This window comes from Onychostruthus taczanowskii, unplaced genomic scaffold (genome assembly GCF_017590055.1).
Source record: "Onychostruthus taczanowskii isolate IOZ18803 unplaced genomic scaffold, ASM1759005v1 scaffold17, whole genome shotgun sequence".
NCBI lineage: Eukaryota > Metazoa > Chordata > Aves > Passeriformes > Passeridae > Onychostruthus > Onychostruthus taczanowskii.
The window spans coordinates 14,579,163-14,600,005 of NW_024498906.1; the positions used below are offsets into that span (position 1 = coordinate 14,579,163).

Below are 20,843 nucleotides of genomic sequence, written 5' to 3' on the forward strand. Positions count from 1 at the left end.
TGTGATTTCCAGGGCATCCCACAGCGTGAGAAGCCAGCAGCACTAGCACACAGCAGTCACACAATTTGGGGAGCTGGGGCCAGCACCCCCAGAGGAGACCTGGCGAGGTCTGGGGATGCTCTGACCACACTCCCAGGTGCCTCAGAGTCCTCTCCTCTGCTGGGGGATCTGCATCTCCTCAGTGACCTCTCCTCAGACAGCCAAAAATGTGACAAGTGCTGTAACTGCATTTGCGTTATCCACTGCTGGTGGCTGAGGCACGAACTGGTCAGCGTTTATTTATTTATTTTTAACGGAGGATGGAGGCGAAGTTCTGCTGTATGCTGCCATCTGCTGTGGGCTTCACACGGTTATGAGCGTTTCAAATTTGTTTCTGACAGAAATAATGCTGCTTAGGGTAAAGGTAACCAATTAAATGACACATGGAGTTGTATGACAAGGATCTAAAACTCCCTTCCACTTGACCCTCTACGCAAAATATCCTTCAAACAGCGGGAAACCTGTAGGAAGGAATTATGATTGACCGGTGATTTTAAGGGCAAATTATTTCCTCTAAGTGCTTCATGCTGTGGTGCTTTAAGTCATTCTTGTTCTTGTCTCTTTCCTTCTCATTTTCCCCCCTCCCTGCCTTCCCTCTCTCACCTGGAAGCTCCAGGGGGATGAATTTATGGCTGGCAGCCTCGAGCAGAGCTGTGACCTGGGTGCCCGAGGCAAGGCCAGGCTCCTGTCTCAGCTGCCAGCCCTGTGCCTGCATCTACCTTGAGTAAATACACTCCAGCATTAGGAGGTGGGGAAATCAATAATCTTTTTTTCCTCTGGCTCATTGCATTTTGCAATTGCATTGCTCAGACTATCAAAGCTCTCTTCAGGGAAATTAATTGGTGATGGGGTCAGTTTTCTTTTGATCAGGAAATACTGGTCTCTTGTATTTTGACAGCCCATAAGATTGGTGCATTTTTTTACCTCTCCCTTGCCAAAAATGATGCAAACTATACAAAAACTTACTCATGTACCTGATGTCCTCTACTGGGGCTGGAGTTCCACCAGCAAGAAAACGTGTGACAAAAGCAACAAAACAAACTTGGAAGCCTCTGCTGGTGTTAAACACATCAAAAGAGAGATTAGAGGCAATGATCAAGTGTGCTCTTTCAGTCCAGATAAGAAACACTTCCTTGTACCTTCCCTAAAGTCAAACACACCAGGTAAGCTCCTTTCTTACCGTGCTTTATGTAATCTGGGGCTCTTGGTGCCCACAACTCTGATACTGCTTCTCACAGGGCTTTTTGTTGGAGGAAATAAATTTGGCCTGCAGGTCTTAAACCAGTGCTGCACTCCCAGAGATGCTGGGGGTGTGCACCTTTCAGGGACCCAACCAGGCTGGAAGCAGCAGCAGCAGGATGCACAGTGCAGCACTCAGAGTGAAAGCTTTCAGCCTGCTTTGTTTGGGTACTGAAGAGTACTTCACTCTAAGAAGTGAAGACCAGATGTGATTTTTGGAGGAAATAAATTTGGCCTGCAGGTCTTAAACCAGTGCTGCACTACCAGAGATGCTGGGGGTTGTGCACCTTTCAGGGACCCAACCAGGCTGGAAGCAGCAGCAGCAGGATGCACAGTGCAGCACTCAGAGTGAAAGCTTTCAGCCTGCTTTGTTTGGGTACTGGAGGCACTGTAAGAAGTGAAGAGCCAGATATGATTTTTTTTAAGCTTAATGTGCAGTTCTTAAATTTGCATTTACAGACTCACTCGAATCTTGCCCTAAGAGCAGAGCTGGGCAGATCCCCACCTCTGTGCTGGGGTGTACACAGTGCAGGATGTGTTAAAAGCATGTCAAAAGCAAGTTAAATGCATGTCACCTCTTAGAAGGCACTTTGCCTTCCTCAGACATCAATCTTAGGCTCTTGTTTTTATGCTTAGCTCTGACCCTTTACAGAAATTTCCTGCTTATTTGTACACAAGTGGAAAAAATTATTATTTTTCACAAGTGGAAAAAAAATGTTTTGGATTGGCCAAAGGAGAGTTCATCCATGTGATATTTCTCAGAATGTCTGGGGAAAATGCATATTGAATACAAGTCACATGTGGTTCATCCAAACTTACCAGCTCTGTCTCAGTTTCCTGGCTAAACTGTCACAGTGACAGGAACAGATGATGAATGGCAAAGGAATTTTTCTTCACATGCTGGACGTGTCTCACAAAGTCCAGCATGTGGAGAACATTGGATTCATTTCCTGACAGTCTGTGACACGTTGCTGCAAGGCATCCCCACAAGCAGGCTGTGTTTCTAAGGGATACTGTGGTTGTAATTTAACCCCGTGTCACAGCAGTGATCTGAGTTCCCAAAGCAGAAGCTGTTTCATCAGCCTCTTTAATAACGTGGCAAACAGACACTCCCCTAATAGAAAGGTGTTAAACACTCCCAAGGTGTTTACCATGAAACCCTTAATCAGGATTACTTGAAGCAGAGCTGCCTTCAGCCCCACCTGCTTTGGCAGCCCTCTGTACCTGCACATGTGGTGTTGAAAATGATTTTTGCTGAATGAAGAGAAGAAATCTCAAGGAAAAGGAGAAGTTTGGTAACCTGCCTTAAAAACTCTTTGAAAAGTTGCTCTTCTGTGCACCAGTTCATTCCAGTTGTAATACTGATACCAGTCCATCAGCCCCACAACTCTGAATAAAACACAATGCCCATGTCCATCCAAAACACCTCCCACAGCAAAAGTCCTAAACCCCCAGGTATATTCACTTGGCTTAATAGAAATAATTATGTTAATATTTGGATTATATTTATTTTAAAGCCTCTGGCATGAACGTTAATGGCATATGGAGGGGCAGGAAAATCCAGCTGTAGGGAGAGACTCTTTTATGTGGCAAGGAGAATGAAGAGAAGAAATCTCAAGGAAAAGGAGAAGTTTGGTAACCTGCCTTAAAAACTCTTTGAAAAGTTGCTCTTCTGTGCACCAGTTCATTCCAGTTGTAATACTGATACCAGTCCATCAGCCCCACAACTCTGAATAAAACACAATGCCCATGTCCATCCAAAACACCTCCCACAGCAAAAGTCCTAAACCCCCAGGTATATTCACTTGGCTTAATAGAAATAATTATGTTAATATTTGGATTATATTTATTTTAAAGCCTCTGGCATGAACGTTAATGGCATATGGAGGGGGAGGAAAATCCAGCTCTTAGGGAGAGACTCTTTTATGTGGCCAGGGGATTGGAGCTGGATGATGTAAGGTCCCTTAGAAACCAAACCATTCTGTGATTCTGTGATTCTACACTGTAGGGAGAGACTCTTTTATGTGGCAAGGAGATTGGAGCTGGATGATGTAAGGTCCCTTAGAAACCAAACCATTCCGTGATTCTGTGATTCTACATCCTGCCTGTGCATTATTAAGACAGCACAGCAAGGGGTCTAGCAGAAATCAGAAGGAAGAATGAAGGAAGATTTGCAGGCTCACTGGGCTGGGAACACCCATAAGTGATTGTCATTGATCTGGGGGTCAGCGTGGCTTTTGGTTGGGAAGATTTCAGTAGCTTTCCACATTTTACCCTGGATTTCTCTTTAATACAAAAGCAGACTACAATGGATACTTATCATACAGCCTTTTTATAGAAACAGAAGAGTTCAAAAGGAATTTTCCGGGGTCCTTTCAGAAATATGAAATAACAACACTGTCAGCTCCAAAAGCAGCACTCTCGTCTCCAGACTGCTGATACTACTAAAATATCAGCCATGCTGGGCTGTGAAAATGTCATGATAACAAGCAATGAACATTAAAACTCTTCTGAAAATGTCTCAACTACACAAGGGTTCAGCATACTTTGTTGTAGTTCTGTCATGCTTCTGTCAGTTGAAATTAATTCCAGTTTTGGTGTCAGCTTTGCAATAACGATTCCCTCTTCTTTTTAACAACATGCAGGCTTGGGAATTGCTGTTTCCATTGCACTGCAGTTTCTTCAGTCAGGGTGAAAGGTTTTGGAGCAGTGTCCTGTGATATCAAGGTTTGTATCCACAGAACATGGAGCCTGACAGTCCATGTGGGTTTGCTGTTTTCTCTTGGATTTGACCCGATGCATTGCAGCAAAAATTAAGTTGTGATTCTGCCGGCGCTTTCTTGCAGCAGTGGTGATGAAAATACTGATTGAGAAGCACACAGACTGCATCCAACACCACCTCTCAAGCAGATCACCACACCTGATCAGATGATAAGATCAATTTTGGCTGATGTTGGAATGCTCTGACAATATTATCCATTATTCAGCCCACACCATCCTTGGTGATCAATTCTGAAATTACACAACTTTCACCCTGGGATTTTTACAAAGGGCAAGTTCAAACAATCAGGCATTTTCCAGCCTAAAAATAGCTGAGACTGTTGCATTAAAATGGAAATCAGGAAACCACAGCAGCATTTCAGATATTTTGTCCTTTGTCTGGCTGGCATCAGTCATCCCCACACTGATGTCACTAAGAGGCACAAAGGGTGGGGGATCTGTATTGTCCCATTAGCAGAGAAAAGGAAGGAAAGCAGGGCAAAAAGAAGCTCCTCTTCCATTTAAGTTCAGTAATCTCAGAACTTTCCAGTCAAGTTACAACCTGTTGCTCATTTCAGAGCTATTTACTGCAGGAAAACACAGAAGAATTTGATTTTTATGAACTTTGTTCACAGCTACATGATATTACATTTGAATTCAGAGATTATTTTTCCTAAGGGTTGAACATATTTGTCAAAAGTGCCAACTTTCTGCTTCCTGCTTGCTTTTGGATTCAAAGGAATTTGCTGCTGCCTGTGCAACAGAGCACAGACCTCTTGTGTATCTATACCAATACTTTCAGGAAAAAAGGTATTTTGTAGTCTGGTTCTTGGAAGGTAAGTACTAAAATAACAGTGAGCAACCTGATCTATAGTTGTTCTAGACTTTTTCTGCAAAACTTTATCATGATGGCATGCAGGGTTATCAGTCTTAGCTTTTTCCCTCCGTGTAAAATCTGTAGCTGACAGTAAGCACACACGCTGATCATCCATCATCCACCTGCTTCTTGCACCCAAAACAGGCCGGGTGTGCAGCAGTTTGCATCAAATGCAGTTGCCAGAAACAAAAAGAAATGGTGAAAGGCGCTCTGTGAAGGTCCAGAGCTCAGAGCAGGTGACCAGAAGAGTGGGCTGGGTCCTCCTGCAGGGCTGGAGTGTGGTGTGGGTTTTCAGGAGCCCAGGGCAGGGCCACTCCCCTCAGGTCTGCAGTTCTTCTCTCTGGGGGAAAGAAAAACATTTATGCATCTGTTGCAAATGCTGGTGTTGCCACAAGTTAAACTCTGAAAGGGTTTTCCCACTGCACTCGGGTCTCCAGGGGGACTGAGGGGCTGCTGGAGCTGGATCATAGAAACATGGAATGGCTTGGGTGGGAAGAGACCTTAAAGCTCATCTCATTCCAAACCCCCTGCCATGGCAGGAACACCTTCCACTGTGCCAGGCTGCTCCAAGTCTCATCCAACCTGGCCTTGGGCACTGCCAGGGATCCAGGGGCAGCCCCAGCTGCTCTGGGAATTCCATCCCAGCCCCTGCCCACCCTGCCAGGGAAGAATTTATTCCTAACGTCTAGTTTAAATCTACTCTCTGTGGGTTTGAAGCCGTTGCCTCTTGTCCTGTCCCTCCATGCCCTTGCCATTAGTCTCTCTCCATCTTTCAGGCTCCCTCAGGCACTGGAAGGCTGCAATTAGGTCACCCCAAAGCTTCTCTGCTCCAGTTTGATCTGGGCTATGCCCCAGTACAGCTCTGCCAGGTACAAGCCATTCCCTTGGCCACACTTCCAAAGGCACACTAGTTCTACTTGCTTTAGGTTTGCTTCAGAGTCCATTAAAAAGTGTCCAAGTCTCCATGCTGCACCTGAAAATCCTTTCTAAGGGGATAAACTTACATCTGAAGGATGTCCTTCTGAAAAATTCCAATATTTTAGCACTTGGCTCAACAAAGACTTTGCTGTACTTTTTTTCCTCCTTTGATTGCTTTATAATGGAGATCTGTGATTTCATGTGATATGAGCTCTTAATCTGAAATGTTTGTATATGCAAATAAATCACAATGATATATTCAGGGGGAAGAAAATCAGTAATACTACAGGTGTTGAAGACTCAGAAATATTCTGTTTTCCTGTTTTCTCTGAGTGACAGATAGGCTTGTGATAGCACAAATCATCATGTGCAACACAAGTTGTGAAAACAGTGTGTGTCATCCAGCATTCAGAGGTGGGCTGAGCTGAAATTGCACACATCACCTTATTTTGGGCATTTGCTTGTCTGTGAATGTTTGATATTGGCAATATCAAACAAGGAGGAAGTCTCACATATTTCATAAGTGAGATGGCCCCAGGGCTGGTTTCAGCACGTCCCTGCACTGCTGGGTTGCTGCTGCTGGAATGGCACCGTTGCATTTTCTCATCCCCCAGGCTGGCTGTGGGAACAGCAGCTCTGTCTGCCGAGGCAAGGCTGCAGCAGAACAGGATGTTCACTCTGTGGCTTTGCCACATTGACAGGAAAATCACAACTAAAAGCCTGTGCACAGCTCTCTACCTGTGCAGAATCCTCCCAGGGCACTGCAGGAGGGTTCTCCTTCCCCTTTCCAGTGCCACTTGAGGTGCCTTAGTGCACTTGGCACCACCTGAGCCTTTGTAGGGTATCTGAGCCATGGATGCAACCCAGGGTGAGCTGCAGATCCTTTTCTCCTGCAGGAACACCTGTGAGCCTGGCAGGACAGCCTGAGATCTCTGAAATGGCTCTGGATGACCCTGCCTAGGCAATGGAGCCTGCCTGGAGTCCCACCTGGAGCACAGCACCTGTTTGTGCTCAGCTGCCTGAACCCAGCACCTCTCTGGCAGCACTGGAGAGGAGGTGACAGCAGCAGAGCTGCTCTCCTCTCACTGGGCCACCCTTGGGTCAGGTGAAGGTGGCTGCAGTGTCCCCTCACTTCCCTGTCTCTGCTCTCCTTCCAGCCAACATGGTGTTCCCTCTGCAGTGTCTTTGGCCAGGCTCTCCAGGCTCCTCTGGAGCAGCCCCACAGCTTCAAACCAAGTCACAGAATCACAGAATGGTGAGGGTTGGAAGGCACCTTGAAGATCAGCTCATCCCAACCTCTCCTCCCACTGTCCCAGGCTGCTCCAGGCCTTATCCAGCCTGGCCTTGGACACTGCCAGGGATGGGGCATCCATCACCTTCCTGGGAAACCTGAGCCAGGGCCTCCTCACCCTCACAGTAAAAAATTTCTTCCTGCCTAACCCAAATTTCCCCTCGTTCAGTTTCTACCCATCACTCCTTGTCCTAACACTCCAGTTCCTGACAAAGAATCCTTCTCCAGCTTCCCTGTAGCCCCTTCAGGCTCTGGAAGGTGCTCTGAGCTCTCCACACAACCTTCTCTCCTCCACGCTGAACAGCCACAGCCTTCCCAGCCTGTCTTCTTTGTGGAGGTACTCCAGTCCTCTCAGCAATGTTGTGTCCCTTCTCTGGACTTGCTCCAACCTTCCCATGCCCTTCCTATACTGGGGGCACCAGAAGTGTACATGATATATTCCTCAAGGATCTCTTTCCTTGCCCCCATCTCCTGACTCAGCCCTTCCTGACTCCCTGTTCTGCTCCAGTCCTCCTCCCCTGTGATTCCCACCCCTATGGATGTGCTGTCATCTCCTCTGTACCCCCGTGGGGTGCCCCCAGCCCCTCCCCAAACCCCTGCACCCTGCTCTGCCCCAGGGCCAGTCCCAATCCCCAAACACCCCCTCCAATTTCACACGTCCATACAACACAGCTCAGCTCTGACCAATATGGGCCAAACCCCGTGTGGCACAAAGTGACAACCAGAGGTGACAACCAGGGCAAGCCCAGACCTCCATCTGCTCGTGGATCCAGTCCAGGAATGAGGTGGTTCTGCTGTAGACACCTGGCTTGTTCTTCTCTGCACAGCCCACTCCAAAGCTGGTGGTCCCCACCAGCTTCCAGACACTCATATCTTCACAGGCTAAAGGGCCCCCACTATCCCCCTGAGGGAAAAAGAATTAAAATTCTTGTAATTCCAGAAAAGGAGGGAATTGTCTGTTTGGGGAGGTAGGGGGAGAGACATACTCCAGTAATTCAAAATCTTTTGTTTCTGCTCTGTTCTGGGTCCTGGGAAAAGCACCTCACAGCTGGGCTTGGAGACTTTTGGGACATGTAGAGGACCCTGTTTTTCTTTCCCTGGCTCCTGGCTATTGAGCTGAGCTGAGCCCAAGGTTGCAGCACCAAGCTCACATCTGGCCTCCACCCCTGCCTGCTTTTCCAGCCCTTCCCAGGCACTTTGCTATGCAGGCTCAGCTCAATGGACTCACATCCAAGTACTGAAAACTTCCCATTTCTTCTTTGCTGGGGCAGTTTCCTGCCCTACGAGAATCAGAGCCAGCACAACAATTGGGAAAAAGGGAATTTGGAACAAGCCTGTCCCACTGGTGAGCAGGGCTCCTCGTGTCACGTGGAGCTGTGTGCTGAGCACGCTGCCTTTGGGCAGCTCTCCTGGGCACAGCTGGTTCCAAGTGCCTTTTTGGGGGAGGTTATGTGCAAAAAGGGGACGAAATTCGGTTCTAGACACCCACTGTCTTTGCTTTTTTTTTGGCCCCAATTTTAATTGGGATGGAGCAAATCTGGAAACATGAAGTTCCCAGAATCATAGAGAGGTTTGGGTTGGAAGGGACATTGAAGTACATGTAGATCCAAGCCTCCTGCTTGGAACAGGGACATCTTCCACTAGGAATTCCTCTCCAGCCCTATCTGGCTGCTTTTCACTGTGGGCTTTCTGCACCTTGCAGGTCCCTGGAGCTGCTCACAGTGCTGGGAAGTGCAATTCAGTGCAGCGCAGAGGTCACAGCCAAGGCAGAGAAAGGATGGCACCGTGCTGCAGCACATGCAGAAAAATATGTCTTAAGCAAATCTGGCTTCAGAAGTATCAGATAAGGCCCAGAGAAGAAGTATAAAAAGGAAATTGTAGCGTGTGAATGCACACGGTCAGTGATTGATAATTGCGGTAAGCAGAATAAATGGCACAAACCCAAATGTTTGCCCAAGAAAAGCCTGGGAGTGCCTTCTGATAACTTATCACTCATGTTTTTCCATTTCCAATGAGCGCAGTTGCAGTTTGGAAACTTCCATACCTGGCAGGTGTCCACCCCTCCCTTTAGGAAACCAGCACAAAGCATTGAAGAAGTTATGATCCCACCGTAGACATCCCTGTGATTGCAAATTGCATTGGAAATCAGAGGAACACCTGCATAATTCATGGTGTCAGATGTGTCACCTGTTAAAAAAAAAAAAAACAACAGAAAAAAACAGTTAAAACCTTCCTGTCCTTGAAATTAATCTCCATTTATAAACAGAGAATGTTTTATATACAAAGAATTGGCAAGGAAGGATGAAAGAAACATGGTTAAATGGCAAAACAAAAGTAAGGCAACTTGGTGTCTCATCACTTGCAGAACACAGCAATTATCCACTCTGCAGAAGTGTGGGTTATCACAGTGTATAAACTAACAATAAAATCTGCACATTGTGTGTTTCCACTTCAAACTAGACAATTAATGACACTAATAAACTAAAAAGCTTGTTGAACATTGTGTTCAATACTAGTGCCAAAACCTGTTCTGAATTTATCACCTGTTCTGTTAGTCAACAAATCATCTACAAACATCTGATTTACTTTATAAATATTTATTTTATTTAATTCAGAGCCTGAACAGATCCTTTCTACAAATGGGAGTATTTGCACACTGCCTATTGTCAGTTTAGGGCTGGGGTTTTTTTATGTAGCAAACCTTGCTTTCATTTTCTCCCCACCTTTGGCTGTTATCTGTGGGTCAGGTAATGTTCTGTTCTTGTTCTCTGAACAACAGGAACACATTCAGTGACATGAATGAAGAGTGATAAAAAACAATTAATGGGTGACAATTCACCCATTTTCACGTGAAGGTGGTTCAGTTTATGTTATTGATTAACACCACCCATGAGTCATGGGGAAAAAAAAATTTCCCTTTTCTTTTTGATTTTGTTTTATCCAATTTTACATCACCCAACCTGCCATTAAATAACACATATGCTTTCTCTAAAAAAAGGGGATGGTTAATTCTTGAATTCACGCTGTGCTTCCTGTGCTTGGAGTTCTAAAGGGCACAGGCTGTTTGACTGAGGCTGGGTACAACACTGGGACATTTTATGTGTGTCATTTTCAACTGTTTCAGAGGATACCCATCCATTCCTTGTGACAAGAGTCTGCACAGTGCTTCTGCAGTACAGTTTGTGCATAAATTTTAGTAATATGTCTTCTTTCCCCCTCCAGATATTCCAGAAAATTTAGTGTTAAACAGTGCCCCAACCAAATCCTGTATTTACTGTATGTAAGATGTGTGCACATAGTGAAATCATCAGCAGGCAATTTAAAATACCTCCTTCCACAGTTGCTCCCCATCCTGATACCCAACACATTTTCCCTGCTGGGAAATGTTCACCAAAATTGGGCAGACAGATCGGTTCGATGTGACCTATTTATGAAGAAAAAAAAAAAATAAAAAGGAGAGAGAAGAGAATCAAAATTTAGCAAAAAAAGTTTATATGTCTCAGAAAAACTTGAAGATTTGGCTTGCAATGAACTTGTGATGAACACCACCCACTCCCCACATAAATAGCCTGGCAGTTTTCTGCAGGTTTTTTTGTCTTGTGGACAACACTGAGACTTTGAGACAACCCCCACAGTAGCCCCAGAGAGTTTTGGGCATGAAGCAACACGAGGAGCAGCTCAATAAATTGAAGAATGAACAACAAGAAATGAAGCTGAAGGGCAGATCAGAGGCCCTGGGTCTGCTGGGGTGAGACAAGGAGCACTTCTCAAGGGTGAGAAGGGTGTGCACATCCCCGAGAGGGCAAAAATATTCTTGGATCCTTTGCTTCCCACCCATCAGCTCGCAGAGTTTCGGGACATGGAATTTCATGGGATAAAATCAGAGCTTGATGCTTGCAGGGACAAATGGGTGCTGAGGAAAGGGAGGGAAAATACAAAATATAACTGGGCAGCTCCCAGGGGTTCTGTTCTGCACAGTGCAGTGATCCCAGCTCAAGGCATCAAGCTCCTAGCGTGGGACACAGTGGGATCATGCTCAGGTGCACAGCCACTACTATTCCTTACTATTCCTTCCTACTATTCCTTATTTCTCAATTATCCCTTAATATTCCTTATTGCCAAAGCTATTCACGAGCAGAAGAAATCAGCAGAAATCTGAGAGAAAAAACAGAACAAAATCAAGCTGAATTTTCATTAAAAGTGAAATTTTAAACCATTACAAGAGAATTGATTTAGAAAGGGACTGCCTAGATGTGACAAAGAGCACCAGCTCCCCTTGCAGCCAGCTCACAGTGATTAGGAGGCATTGGCAGGTATTTCAATTCATACAACATTATTACATATTATTTCAACTCATTGTATCAACAGCAGGTAGCATCCTGTCAAGAAGATAAAAGTAGTTTTCATTTAAATAATCATTATATTTAAATCACCTTCTCTTCTCTTTGAAATTCAGGCTTGATTTTCAGCTTTGGACACTTGTGGATCCCCCAGTACTCATGGAAAGGACATGATAAAAATCTCAGTGACCTCCAAGCAGAATGAGGCAGGGTGTTTATTTTAGATAGGAAGAATATTTAGAAAGAATAAAGTTAATGTTTGCCTATTAATAAATGCCTGCAGTAAATCAATACCAGAGTGGACTGGGAACACTTTGCAGCACGTTGTTGCTGTCCATGGCTGGATATGGAATACAGAGGAGGTGCTCACACTGAGGCTGGGGGGTTTCTGCTGGTCTTGGGTGGACAGGGGTGTGTTAGCTGGGGAGGTGAGAGTATCAAATGCAAGCTCACAGAGATAAATTACCATTGAGAGCGAGAGGTGCTGCCAGTTTCATCAGTGCTATGTCATTCCCCATAGTCTTGGGTTTATAATTCCGATGGTAAATGATTTTTTCCACTGAGTGGGGGTGAACCTGGGTGTCCTGCTGAGTCACAAAACCAACCTGAACACTCCATGAGCTCGGCAAGTACAGGCTGGAACAAAGAGGTAGAAGAGAGGGTCAGACTTCCAGGAAAACCCTCAGGTTTTTCTAATTGTCCCCTGAGCTTATCCATACAACAGGCAAATAACCCCAGTCTGCTGTGCTGGCTTACCTACCTATTAATAATGGCCATGTTTTGCATCTAATTTTTAAAAATGTAAAACTATTTTTATTAAGACACTGGGTGACTGATCTTAGTAAGACACTGGGTCACTGGTACATTATCAGGGCAATTATATGTATCTCACTACAAATATCTGAGAGTTTTTCATCAGCACTGTCTGTGCTCCCGTGAGACCCCACAGGTGCTGCCTGGCACACCTGCACTCAGCCAGACCTCAGCAGCACTTGTGGCAAGGCATTTTCAAGGAGAAACTTCCCTTCTGGAAGGTGTTTCTGCCCCAGTCCACGAGCTGGCACATCCTTCAGCCTCCAGCACATGAGCAGCTCCTCTCCTTTTGGCCTCACTTCCCTGGGAAAAGGCTCCAGGGATGGGGGTTGTGTTGCCAGCTCCCATCCCCATCACCCTTCAAACACACCACAACCACCTGGGCTGGGGTGAAAAAGTCAAGGACAAAGGTTCTAAAATGCTGAATTCATAAGTAATTTTTTATGGCAACACAGGGCTCTAAATAGGAACTTGGAGTGGGGTTTGTCTATCCCATCTCTTCTCTCTATTGGGCATAAAAGCATCCTACAAGAACTTACTCAGAAGAAGACATCCATGTTGCAGGTGCTTAAAAGTGGGCAGACAAATCCCATTTTAGCTGTCTAAATGTCTTTGGTGAAAGTGGTCAGGAGTTTGTAAGAGCAAGAGGTGCTCCTGCACTATTAGCATCAAACAAGACTGCAAAACCAGACAGCTCATTATGAATATGTTTGTAATTACACAAAGAAGAAGAGTTTAAATAACTATTTAGCATCTATTTACCACCTGAAGACCTCTTCAGCTGCATAGAAAGGAGCAGTGAGTAAGTGGCAAAGGGCACAAAGCACAGTACAACTGACTAATAATCACTGATTGGTCCTGTCAACTTGAAAAGAATCCTGTAATTTATTTTGGAGCTCCAGTGGGTCAGAGAAGCCAAATACAAATTCTGTACATGCAATTTACAGAAATTGCAGGTTGGGATACATAAAATCTAGCACTTAAATCTTGTTTTAAGATGTTTTCCCAGGATGCTGGGAGTGGCTTGATCATGTGGAAACAGGGATTCTGGATTTAGATCACTTCTTGGGGAAGCTTTTTTTTCAATAAAGACTCATGCAAAAAGAGAGGAACAGCTTAAATGTTATGAGGCCTTTTGGGGACTACCTTAAAACAGATGTCAGACAAAATTAGGGAATAAAAAGTAGTTCTATTTATTGAAGGGCCTTCAGGTACATTTAGGAGAGACAGAGCCCCCCCAGGGGCTACACCCAAAAATGGACAATGGGTCACGGGTTTTCACACTTTTATAACTTTGGTCCATTTGCATATTGGGGGTGTGATAGATGAGTAATGCAATGATTGACTCTCAAAATTAAAAGGCAAATATCATGTATATATGTTCAGGGTTATGTTTTACCCCCCCGTGTTGTTATTATGGGATGGCCTGGGTTTGGGACATTTGGGAGGGTCAGCTTGTTACTATGGCAGCACCTGATCCAATCAAGATTTAAGGAAGCAAACTCCACCGCTGGATGGTGAAGGAGTCAATGGACAGAACTTTGGGAAGGGCTAAAGGGTTAAAAGGCAAGACCTCCATTGTGTGGATGAGCACATGGTGGGAAAGATCTTCTGCTCCCTACCCCATAATATTTTCTTTATTCAGTCTTCTGTTGTATTTTTGACAAGGTTTTAATAGACCTTTTCGAATTTTGGAAGTGAATATCATTTCTCACAGGGGTTAATATTCCAATCACAGCTTCAGGAAATGAAGTCATTGATCCCAAGTTTGCTCCCCTAACTCACTTTTGTCTACATTTCTTGGGGTTCAAGACAGCGAGGTATCCTTGATTCCCAGGCCTGGAGAGGAATTATGTTGTCTGACCAAACTGGGAGAGCAGCTAACACCCTGTACGGAGTTTAGAGCTATACACTGAAAAATCACAGCGTTACAAACACATGGAAAACACCAAAACCAAACCCTAAGGATCAGCCACGGATGAGGCAGCGCATCCTGCGGGTTGTTTCTAAGAGCAAGCAGAGCGTCCCCGGAGCAGGGGGCTTTGGGCACTCACTCGTAGACGCAGTGGGCGGCCGTGAGGATCCAGAGCGGGGTGATGACCGAGCCCCCACACAGGTGGTGGCCCTGGAACTGCAGGCTGACCTGCCACGGCCACTGCTGGGGTGACGACGCGTTGCCCCCCACGATCCGCGGCCCGTAGCTGGCCCGAGTCCCACACGCTGCCAGGAAGCAAAGGTTACGGTCCAGAGAGGAAACACAGCCCCAGTTTGGGTCACGTTCAGCCTTGCTGAGCTCCCTGCAGCTGGAGCATCCTCACCCCATCCCCATGGCCACATCCCAGAGGTTTCTCCTCCTCACTCCCATCCCTGCAGGTCACTCGTGGTCTGGGCTTTGTGGGGTCCATGTTTCTCCCTTCCCTGCAGGTGCAGTGCTCAGCTGAGCTGTAAAACCCCCCTGCTCTGCTCTCCTTCGTCCTCAGGGTCCCACACAGGCAGGATCAGGCATCTCCTCTCCCCTCATGGTGATTTTGCTGTTGTATTTTGAATTTTTGTATCCCAGTCTGGAAATTAGGTAGCATGGAGAGGTGCAGGATGAGAATTCAATTAAGACAGAATTTCACTTTTCCTGCCAAGATGCCAAAGACTTGGAATTACAGTGTGAGCCCCTGGACTCAACACACAGTCCTTAAATATACACTTCCTACTGGGATTCTCACTGAAATGCTCCTGCTATCTGATGTTGCCAATCTGTCCTCCCAGCCTATTTTCATCTTCTGAGATGCTTTCAAATTTTACATAAAAAATACAATTTTTCTTTGGTGTGATAAACTGATAGTATAATATGCCCTTAGTACACAGCTGCTCCCAACTCTTGCTATAAAGAAGAATAGTCTCTGCTTTTATTTTCACTTTTTCTGATTCTTACCCAAACACTTTAAGATGATCACATTGCCAGAAGTGCATTCCTCCCTGAGATGAGAAGACAACGCAGCATTAGTCCTAATTCACAAATACCTTGTGTTTTTTTCAATATTATATCCTTTTCCTGTGCCCATAATTATAAGTAGCTCAAATACTGAAAGAGGTACAAAGGCATGAACTCATCCAATCTAATCAGGGCCTTTAACTGGAATACTGAGGTCAGGAGCTTGGCCACCATCAGGAGGCTGCAAGCCACATGCTGCCCTGCTGAAGAGGGCTTCACTCTTCCACCAGGAAGATCTGAAGTCTCCTTGGATCCATTGCTCCCTTCTCACTGGAAGGTAACTAAAAAAAACCCCCAGCATTTGTCAGGAGGAGTAAATGGACCATAAAGGGTTCATAAACCCACTGGGAAACGTGTAAGGATCTGCAAACTGAAACAAACTGCTTGATAAGGGGAAAACAGAAGTGCCTGGTGCCTATCCATTTGCAAAAATGGCATCATGGGACAAACAGTCATTCCAAACAGCTCATTTGAAAGCCTTTGTTGATTTTAATTGGTCCTGGATCAGACTCTCAGTTTATATTCCAGCAAATTGCTGCTGAACCTCAGTCTAGCATGTGTAACACCACCAAACACCTACAATGTGCCTGAAAAACAGCAACAACCCTAAACTATCAATAATTCCCCTTCTACTGATTGCTCTCTTCCTGAAGCAGCTGAGGCATACCTGAGGCTGGTGGCATTGTGCAGGGATGTCACTTGATCAGCTGAGAACCAGTGGCTGAGGGATACGAAATGTCTTTGGAACTGTTTTTCAACTGCAGCCACGGGCAGGTAACCTGAACTCACATAACTGCAAATAAACCACAAACACAGCTTCTTCCCCAGACAGCATTGCAGCAATCTGCTTAAATAATTCACCAGTTCTGCTAATGAAAACCACAATAATCAGATTCTGGCATTCGGAAAAAGTAATTATTTCCTCCCCCTATGCTCCTTACCACGTGCATGTATTTTTGACATAATCACGTGGGGAAGCCACACATGCTGAGATGTATTTAACTGGCAGAGAAAATAAATTTTAGTTGTAATACTACAATGAACTTTTCATTGTAAGTGGTTGGCACACTACCTGAGCTGCCTGCAAGCTCATTGTCTCCTTTTTTTAGAGTTATGTTTTGTGGCAGGGAGGGTGAATAATTTTAAATTTTTTCTTCTCTTTGTTGAAAAATTGAGATGTATTTTATCCTAAAGGCAACAATAATTTATTCAAAGAAGGTTGATACTGCTAACTATAACAGATATCAGAATGATGCCATGGTAAGAAATAACAGAGCAACATGCCAAATCACGACTTCAAATTTTTCTCAGTTTTATGAAAGTTTGTGAAAGAAAGAGTGCTTTTTCAGGAATGGGATTAAGCCAGCAAGAACTGCCTTGCCATGTTCTTCTCTAATTATGAGGTGGACCTTAAATCCTGTCAGATGCCATGACATAAATTTTATATATATTTATTATAGGTATACAACTGTATATTTATTATTAAGAAGCGGAAAATGCTCATATGTTTTTAGTGCTTATCTGACAGGCTACTGGAGTGACAAATAGGATTTGGGCACCTGCATCACACAGGGAAGATTTAGCCAAGCCATTCTATTTAGCCATCATGCAGGATTTATAGCAGTAATAAAAGGTATTTGCCCTGCACAAGTACATCATCTCAAATCTCCTCAATCGTGTGGCTCACAAAGGTGGATTAAGTCATTTTTAAGGCACAAACTAACACAAGGTTTCATGAGAAAGACTGAAGAGCTCAGAGCTTGTTCAAAACGGGAAATGAAGCTGCTGGCCCTTGGTGTCCATACCTGGAGAAGCCCAGGTGCCTGCAGGTGCTGTTGCCATACTCTGCCCTCCAGTCGTCGGAGCAGACCGTGCGCCAGGAGCCAGAGGTGAACACCTGCAGCACTGCCCTCTTCCCACTCAGCCTGACTTTGGGATGCAGGACAAGAAAAGCCTCAGTCAGCTGTGAAGATCATAGTCAGCTATGACATCAGGCACAGGACAGTGCCGAGGCACCGCTGTGGTGTCTGTTTTCTGCCTCACTGAGCCACTACTTATCTTTTTCATCATTTGACAGAATTTTTCTGTGCTTTTCTTTATTTTTTTTTCCTTCCATTAAAGAAGGGAAATAAGGTATCCTGAGCTAGGACAGCTAGAGGAATACTCTAATACAGGTGGTGGAGGCTGCCTGGCCCTCCAGGGAGCTTTAAGCAAGTCTTGCTGATTGCAGTGAGCTGGAGGTGCAGATGCTTTGCCCTGAGGGTACCTGTGGTCAGGGTAAGGCATGAAGGTGGGCATCTCCTGTGTCAGAGAGGTGACACTGTCCTGGACCTGGGAAAGGGCACATCTGTGAGGGAGAAGGGAGGCCATGCACATGGTCACTGCTGATCAGGGCTCTCCCACACGTGCCCAGATTCCAGTGTTATGGAATTGCAAAGAGGTGTTGCCACTGGCTTCACAGACACCTCGAGCCTCCCTGGGGAAAACTCTGCAAATGCTGAACACATTGTGCAGGGTTAGCTGGGGCCAAAAGCTCGTGGTTCTTGTCATTCCTGCTGTTGCACAGATGGAAAGCTGTGCTGCCTCCTTACCTGTAGGTACAGGAGCCAGGATTACAAGTGCTCTGAGCTAAAACCCAGTAATTCTGTTTATTAATGTTAGAGTCCTTTCCCTCCAGGGGCTGTGAACATCACAGTCACCTTCCATAGCACAGGACAGGGAAGTAACATTCAAAACATCCTTGTGATTCCCAAAACTACCACAGAGAGAAACTCAGAAATAAGTTGTCCATCTCACACGTGAAGCAGCAAATTCTTCAGCACTGAATGCACAAAAGTCTGATTTCTCCCATTCCCACATCCTTTAAGATAATACCAGGATTTTGCAGTCTTCAAAAGTGACACGGCACAACGGCGTGCCAGTGAATTCAGAGTATTCTGTATTTACACACCATAAGGCAGTGGGGTTACACCTTGCAGGCAGTGGAAATGTGAGAAGTCAAAAAGCATCTGGGCTTCTACTGGAGATAATTATCAAAAATGGCAGTAACAATATTCAGCAGTCATCACATTTATCCAAAAAGCAGCCTGATTTTTCTTAAACTGTAAATCAGTACCTCAGAGAGACTGTTCCTCTGAAGTGGTGATTTAGATATTCCATTGGTCTCTGTCTTTCTTGTCCCACCCAAAATCTTTACAACAAGCATTCCTTGATAACTTGCCAGTTCTACGGGAGGAGTTAGGAGCGATTTATAATCAAAATTAAATTACCACATCTGTATTCATCCTCCCCTTCTTTACAGTTGAAGACACCATTGCACCTGGCTGATTTCTGGATACACTTAAAGGACGATCGACAGCGAAACTTCCCGATGCAGTTGTACTGGACTAAAAGGAATGAAAGAACACAGGGCAATGAAAACACACTTGGATTTTAATTTAACACTTCTGCATTCCATTCTCTGTCCAGGTTTCAGTCTTGCTAAGGAAAAGGCAGCTCCTGTACTCCAGGAACTTTTGAAATACAACCTGGAGGTTGCTACATGGTGCTGCTAAAACTCATTTATTAGTAATGACAGGTAGGAGGAGTCAGCCTTGCTGCGTGTGCTGACTCCTTCCCAGCTCCCTCTCACAGTTTAAGTTTCACTCGAGGGTCAGTTCCTGCCTGGTGCCTCAGACCCTGAGCAGGAAATTAGGGAGACCCTTGGAAAACGCATCCAGTGTTTGCTCTCCCCAGGGGGATGCCTCAGCCTCTCACAAGCTGCTCCCTATTCCAGGTGTGGAGACACAATAACCCCTGGACACGGGCAGGTCACACTTCCCAGCCACAGCTAAACTCATTCTGCATTTTCTTTTCCCTTGTAGAAGTTGTTTTTGATAGGGGGAAGTTCTTTAATTCCTTGAAAGCAAACTTAGAGAAGTGAATTACAAGACTAAAATATGGTGTGGGCTACCCACAGGAGCCTTTTTACCTCCAGTTTCTAAACTCAGCTCATTGCCTGATGGGAGCTGACAAAATTTTACTGGAGGAAGGTTTCCTGAAGCTGCAGGTTCCCCAGTGTTGTAAATATTACACCAATCTTCTCAGGAGCGCCAGACCTATTTTATCTCTACATGTAAATAAAATTTAAGCCATCACCTCAACAAGATTTTTTACTTCCACAAACAAGCCACAGTAGCAGTTTAATTCCATTCTCAGTAAAAGGCTCATGAAAAATTAAGCATTTGAATGGCTAAGTGAGAACTTAATAAATAACTAATGGTACTCACCACCCAGGCCAATGGCAACTGCTAGGATTACTGCAAGGAATAAACCACAGATATATGGGAAGTATTTTAGGGAGACAAGAGCATGGCACATTGAAGGTGGTTCAATATCTCCTGGAAAACAGACAGAGAGAAAGCTTCTGTGAGGTTAAACCAGCTGAGCTGGCAATCAAAAAGATTTATCTAACATTAAACTAGATGTCATCAATAACTCCTGAATATGCTTCCTGAGCTGATCTCACCTGAAGGGATTTAGATTTGCTCTTTCAGGGAATGAGAAGGTTCCAGGTGCTTTGGGGCTGCTGCTGCTCTCAGACATCCCTTGAGCATTTGCCTTGGGAGGGTGTGAGTTGTGCCCTGCAGAGCACCTGGCCTGTCCCCAGTGCAATCAGCAATGTGAGCTCCAAATTTTCATTTTCATGGGCTACATCACACTGGGAGCTTTTCAAGCATGTGAGCACCTCTGCTGAAAACTTGAGTTCTGGGATAAAAATGAAATTCAGACCTCTTCTCTTTGTGTAATCAAACCGGTGTGCAGCTCATAAATAAAAGTTCAAGACAAGAAAGAGGAAATTCACTGGTCCCTTTGGTCTTGGAAGCAAGGTCAACTGAAAATTACTGAAAGCTAAATATGCAAAAAAAGGAAAAAAAAAAAAAAAAGGAAAAAAAAAAGAAAAAAAAGCAGGATCCTCCTCTACCTAGTCTCAAAAACTGTGAAAAATTGATTTGTTCAAAGTTTTGCTGTAAATGCAAGAGTGATGGCTTAAAGTTGAGTCTTGAGTTTACAAGTACAAAAAGCTGCATCTAAAGTTAAAATATACATCAGCAGTTATTACAGAATACATTTAATGAGCTGGATCTGTTTACCAACCACTGGCCTCCAGATCTGACCTCTGCTTAGTGATATTGCCAGTCTGGAAGATGACAAGAGATTCTGCTGAAAATAATGAGTGATTCACTTGTCTCAAATGCATTCTGATATACAAAGGGCAAACTGTGGGGAAATAGCAAACACAGCTGGGTCAAGAGTGCACACAGGCACTGACAGAACCTTGTCTTCAATTTTAGTTCTTACAGCTCTTCACTTCCCCATTCCTCAGGCTTTATAATTGAGATTGGCAGATACAATCAGTCAAGGATAAGGAGTGTCTCCAAGGGTTTACAGACTCTCTAGGTAAATCCCAGCTTCCTCAGACTCTCAGGAGCAGCTGAGTAAGTGGTTTTGGCAATGGAGTTGGTGTCTGCTATGCCAAAAATCCTAGCTGTAGCAGCTAATGGACTAGAAAATTAAATTGCTCTATTTTCCTTCTGGAAG

At 44.8% G+C, this 20,843-nt stretch overlaps 1 protein-coding gene across 1 annotated transcript; it reads right to left on the minus strand.

Annotated features, from left to right (window-relative positions):
• Window positions 1-5,234: 5,234 nt before the first annotated feature.
• Window positions 5,235-19,858, minus strand: TMPRSS3 (transmembrane serine protease 3). The gene is given in 12 exon segments (XM_041399868.1): window positions 5,235-5,255; window positions 7,876-8,028; window positions 9,169-9,311; window positions 10,453-10,548; window positions 11,931-12,100; window positions 14,332-14,497; window positions 15,204-15,247; window positions 15,931-16,056; window positions 17,069-17,192; window positions 18,533-18,649; window positions 19,532-19,642; window positions 19,771-19,858. Coding segments are annotated over 12 exon segments (1,359 nt in total).
• Between the last annotated feature and the right edge of the window lie 985 nt (window positions 19,859-20,843).